Source organism: Anastrepha ludens, chromosome 4, assembly GCF_028408465.1.
Source record: "Anastrepha ludens isolate Willacy chromosome 4, idAnaLude1.1, whole genome shotgun sequence".
Classification (NCBI taxonomy): domain Eukaryota; kingdom Metazoa; phylum Arthropoda; class Insecta; order Diptera; family Tephritidae; genus Anastrepha; species Anastrepha ludens.
Genome location: NC_071500.1, coordinates 39,325,046 through 39,330,746, shown reverse-complemented (window position 1 = coordinate 39,330,746; position 5,701 = coordinate 39,325,046). Strand labels below are relative to the sequence as shown.

The following is a 5,701-nucleotide window of genomic DNA, read 5'->3' as shown; positions in this document are numbered from 1 at the left end:
CCTCATTTTTGCATCAGTCAAATTAAACAAACGCCGTAGCCGAATGCTTTGGTACGTGACTACTATTCAGAATTCACAGAGAGAACGTCAGTTCGAATCTCGGTGAAAACACCAAAATTAAGGAAAACTATTTTTCTAATAGCGGTCACCCCTCAGCAGGCAATGGCAAAACACCGAGTGTATTTCTGCCATGAAAAAAAGCTCCTCATAAAACATATCATAAAACAAAATAAAATAAATGTTTAAACAATTTTTTTTTTATTATTCGAACCAAGGACTTTGGATCGAAAGCTCACATTGCTAACCGCTTGGCTATCGCGCTATGCTGTCGACGCTGGCCTAAAAGTTATTTTGTTTGTCGCTACGTTTATATGTAACTGGCACTGAAACGAATCCATATGTATGAAAGGGATAGAAAATCACACGTACACAAAGTTTTTGGCACGATTTTCCCAACGCTCTTAACAAAGTGATTGTAAAGAGGCGTGGTTAGTGACCGTTTAACGGTCACGCGTCCCGGTAACGCTGGGCCATCAAGCTATCCAAAAGAAGAAGGACGTGTTTATTATCCTAACACTCTAAGTTGGCTGCTGTTTACATATACATATGAAACACGCCTAATGTGTGGTGAAATTAGCAATTAGCAATTAAGTCTCGTTCACAATTACAACATCCCCTCTGAACGAGATACTCTTATAATATAGTATATAGTTACATAGCTCTTGAATATTTTTTTTTTTATGTTCAATTACATATTTTAATACAAGGCAAGTTATAAAAATAAAAAATATAGTGCAAACGGTTGCTATTTATACATGTGTTTGTAAGCAATCAATTAAGTCCAAATTTCTTTGAAAAATATTCTAATTTGATTTTAGGCAAGCCTTTAGTCAAAGCATCTGCGATCATTTCATCGATACATGAACTAACTTTAATTCCTTATTTTTAATTCTCTGATGCAAATACTTAAGTTTGATGAGTACGTGCTTTGTAGCGTCCGAGTATGAATTGTTGTTGGCCTTATTCTCAGCTCCTTTGTTGTCGCAGTACAGAATGGTTAGTTTCGGAGTTGCTGGAAAAATTTCACGTTGTAGACCCTTAAGCCAAGTGGCTTCCTTGGAGGCTGCAACCATTGCCACGAATTCGGATTCAGTAGTTGACAAAGTAATACGCTTCTGCAGCTTCGAAGCCCATGATACTGCACCACCCTGAAGCAAGAAAACGTAGCCAGTTGTGGTTTGAGCTGTGTCTAAATTACCAGCATGATCAGCATCGCAATAGCCTTCGACCTCTGAATGTTCCTTTTGATAAGTTAATCTCTTATCAATGGTTCCTTTTACATATCGCAACACGCGTTTCACGGCTGCCCAATGCGCTTTGCCTGGGTTGGTGCCAAAACGACTCAACATGTTGACAGCGTATGCTATATCCAGCCTTGTCAATTGGGCAGCAAACAGCAAACTACCAACTGCTTGCATATATGGCTTCTGTGACATTTCTTCAATATCAGCTGTTTCCGTTGGGCATTGACTTTTCGTCAACTTTTGGTTCGGGTCCAGTGGCGTCGAGATCGGATTACAGTCTAACATATTATACCGCTTCAATACATCAAGCAAGTAGTGCTTTTGATATAATGATATAGTGCTATGGTCGTTATTCTAATTCCCAGTATTGAGCTGGCATCACCCAAATCCTTCATTCGAAAATTGTGGCACAAATTAGATTTTAGCTTGTCTTCCATGACGCTGTCGTTGCTTAGTATAAGTACGTCGTCGACATAAATGGCGACAATTAAAGTTTTCTTTTCACTTGGAAAGAAGTACACACATTGATCGATTTCACTATGAACCAGACCAAAATGGAGTACCGATTCATTCAAGCGTTCATTCCAGACTCTACTGGATTGCTTTAGTCCATATAAGGACCACTTTAATTTACAAACGCGCTTCGTTCCGTCGTCACATCCCTCTGGCTGTTTCATGTAAACATCCTCTTCAAGTTTACCATTGAGGAATGCCGTTACCGCGTCCATTTGTCGTATTCGTAGGTTAAGCTTTGCAGCCATGGCAATGAGTATGCGAATTGAGGTGTATCGCACAACGTGGGCGTATGTTTCCTTGTAGTCGATACCTTCAATTTGCGTGCACCCCTTCGTAACAACTCGTGCCTTGTACTTACACACGTTACCATCTGCATCGCGCTTTACCTTGAAGACCCATTTTGAGCCAATGACCCGTTTCCCGCTTGGAATATTGACTAACTCCCATGTTCCGCATGCCTTCAATGCATCAAGCTCAGTTTTCATTGCTTCTTTCCAATGCCTGGCTTCAGCGCTAAACATAGCCTCATTGTACGACAATGGATCACATTTTTGCTCTTCACTTGCCATAAAGCTATACTTAGGTGGCAAGTAATTAGGTTTATTCCTACCTTGTTGCCGAATAGAAAAAGGAATACGCTCCAATGTAGAAGTGTCCTCATCAGGAGTATAGCAAGAGTCATGTAAATCATCAGCGTAAACGCCGGAACTGTCCAATGAACTCACTTCAGGTAGACTAGGTGCTTGGTTTGTAGCCGCTTCTTCAGTTGACGCTTCCGGTGCGTGTCCGTCAGATAAAGTATCAGCATGTTCACGTTCGCTTGTTAACTGATCGCCAATTTCAACGACAATTTCCCCTCTGGAATTGGCATCTTCAGACCTATACCGACTTTACACTTACTTTGTAACACTGTTTATGGCAAAAGATTTTTCATTTCATTGATATTTGTTTCATTAATCTCAATTTCGTCTTCAAAAAAAACTACATCTCGACTGATTACGGTACGTGGACCATTGCTCGACAACCAAACACTCTTAAGTAAGACAAATCCGGTTTCACGTTTGTCCACATCTCTTCAGGAGTTTTGTCATTGCCTCTGCCTGGAATTCTGTTTAGCAGATATGCTGCTGTGACAGAAGCCTCAGCCCAAAATTGCTTACATAAACGTGCATCTATCAACATGCATCGTATACGTTCAACAATGCTCCTATTAAGGGTGGAAGCTGGTCTAGCGCGCAAAAAATGGGCATATTTTATGAATTTATTTTGACTCATCAAAGGAATCAATCGAAAATCTGTGAAATAGGTTTAATAATATAGCTTTCATGGTACAAATACAAAATTTTTCGTCTGAATTAATTTCAAAATGGCCGCTGTCCAGCAGTTCTCCTAAGGCGCCTTTTTTTCTAGTGGGTCCATTGCCGAAGACGTAAACTCCTTAATTTTTGTCCTGGATCAAAAAATAAAATTTTTTTAGTTTCTATATAACAACAGAAAGAGACGTACGTAGGATTTTTTCGATATTTTGTTTTTTCGCGAAATGGTGCACGTTTGAACAAAAAGTTACAATTTTCACTATAAAGAACGACATAAAATTGTTGATTAAAAAAAAAAGCTATGTAATATAAATAAAAAATCCTACGTACGTCTCCGGAGAAAGATATTTCGAATGTAGTGTCAAAATTTCGTAAGAATCGGTAAAGATTTGTTCGAGTTATGTCTTCGGCCAGTTTAAAAAAAGTGATTTCGAGAAAAACGCGTTTAAAGTTGTAAGTAGCGTTCGGGGCATACCTGCGAGGCACTGCCGCCGAATGAAAAATTTGGGCATTTAGACATTTTTGCTGGCATCCCTCATTTGGTATATTATTTCTAAGACCCTAAAGCACCTTTTAAGACAAAAAAAATTTTTTCGATTTTTTCAAAATTCTATACCAGCTTCCCCCCTTAATTCTTTCAGCGACACCACCTTGTTCTGAAGTATACGGAGCTGTTTTTTCATGTTTAATACCATGCTCTGTTAAGAACTTTTGGAATTCACGACTTGAGTACTCAGTGCCGTTATCAGTTCGAAACACCTTAATTTCCCTCGAACATTGATTCTCCACGAGCGACCTATATTTTTTAAATTCATCAAAAACATCTGATTTCGCAGCAATCGGCACTACGGTAACATTGCGGCTGAAATCGTCATCGAAAGTAACAAAAAAACGTGCACCAGAGTGGGATCTTTTTTCGAATGGGCCACAAACATCTGAATGTATCAAATCGAGACGTTGTTTGGCTCTTTTACCTGGATATTTGAATGGCAGCCGGGATTGTTTACCTTTCATGCAAACAATGCATTGTTCACCCTTATTCGACATAGCTTTAGACCTTGCGATGAATTTTGTACCTTTATCAAATTGCTGTCACAAATATGATCTAGGCGACGATGCCATAACTCATGGTTATCACTCGCAATCATCGCTTTGTGTCTGCTATCTACGTTGTGTACAGGTATACAATTCAATCGATATAACCCATTGACAAGTGATGCTGTACCGATCAATTCAGAATTTGCATTATAAATTTCACAACTCGTCTTTTCAAAGACGATTTTATTCCCTTTGATTGCCTTTTGACTCACTGATAAAAGGTTAGCACACAATTGGGGAACGCATGTGACATTAGTAATTGTTGCTTTAGATTGACGTTCCTCTTTGCCAACATTGAGAAACATGTCTAGGTCACCAATACATTCCGCTTTAAGACTGGAATTGCTAGCAACAATAACATTCTTTTCCAAAACTGAGCGTTTGTTTGAGAAAAGCGAGCTCTCCATTGACATATGGGACGTGGCACCACTATTGACGTACCAGTCTTTCGAATTTACATTACACGCGAGAAGCGAAGCAAACAATACACTATCACGTCTTGGTTTGTTGTTTACCGGTTTATTTTTCTTCTTTGGACAGACCTTCGCAAAATGCCCAATTTGCTTACAGAAATGACACGCAAATTTTTTATTTTTCGCAAACATTGCACTGTCGTTCGAAGTACTTCTCTTTGGATCTAGTCTAGATTCTTGCAGCAACGTAGTTTTGACATACTCAAGAGTTTTTTGAGTATTTTCGATGGTCATAACGAAAGTATCAAATTCAGCTGGCAAACCAGCAAGCATGATTGAGGCTATCACTTCATCATTCAGTGCCAAACCGGCACTTTTTACTCGTGACGATATCGAGAGCATTTCAGTAACATACTGCTCCATGCTGCCGAAGTCAGAGAGTATGGTGTGAGTGAATTGTTTTAGCAATGTGACTCTACGGCTAAGACCTGTTTCACTTAGACTTTTTTCAAGTGCATCCCATGCGTCTTTCGCCGTTTCCTTTCCATCTACATATGAAAACACGTGTGAATCGATCAGCAAGATGATCTCGGAAAGACATTTCAAGTCTCGACTTTTTTCTACTTCCTTGATAACGAGGTACGATTTAACATTTCTTTTCCACGCGTTATAATTTGCGCGACCGCGTAACTTCTCAAAAGAAATTGTATGAGAATTCATTATTAACCCAAAAACGATAAATTCACACGTTTTATCAAGGGTTCTAGTGCAGCTTAGTCTGATGACACGCTCTCTACAGACGAAAAGAAATTTTATGCGAGATGTGCGTAAAACAACAAATATCCAAATATATTCGTGATACGAGATCGAAATTTCGAAGTTTTGGATAAATTCGCTTTTAGACTCTCAAGAATGTTAGCCCATAACCTGATGTTTTAAGATTTATTAGTGGAAAAATAAGAGCGAAATAAAATACTTGTTTACCCATCAAGCTATCCAAAAGAAGAAGGACGTGTTTATTATCCTAACACTCTAAGTTGGCTGCTGTTTACAT

General features: G+C 39.0%; 1 protein-coding gene across 1 annotated transcript; it reads right to left on the bottom strand.

Annotated features, from left to right (window-relative positions):
* Window positions 1–905: 905 nt before the first annotated feature.
* On the bottom strand, window positions 906–1,589 carry LOC128861789 (uncharacterized). Its single transcript, XM_054100168.1, has one exon. The coding sequence runs from the start codon at window positions 1,587–1,589 to the stop codon at window positions 906–908; it is 684 nt and encodes a 227-aa protein (XP_053956143.1).
* Window positions 1,590–5,701: the final 4,112 nt, after the last annotated feature.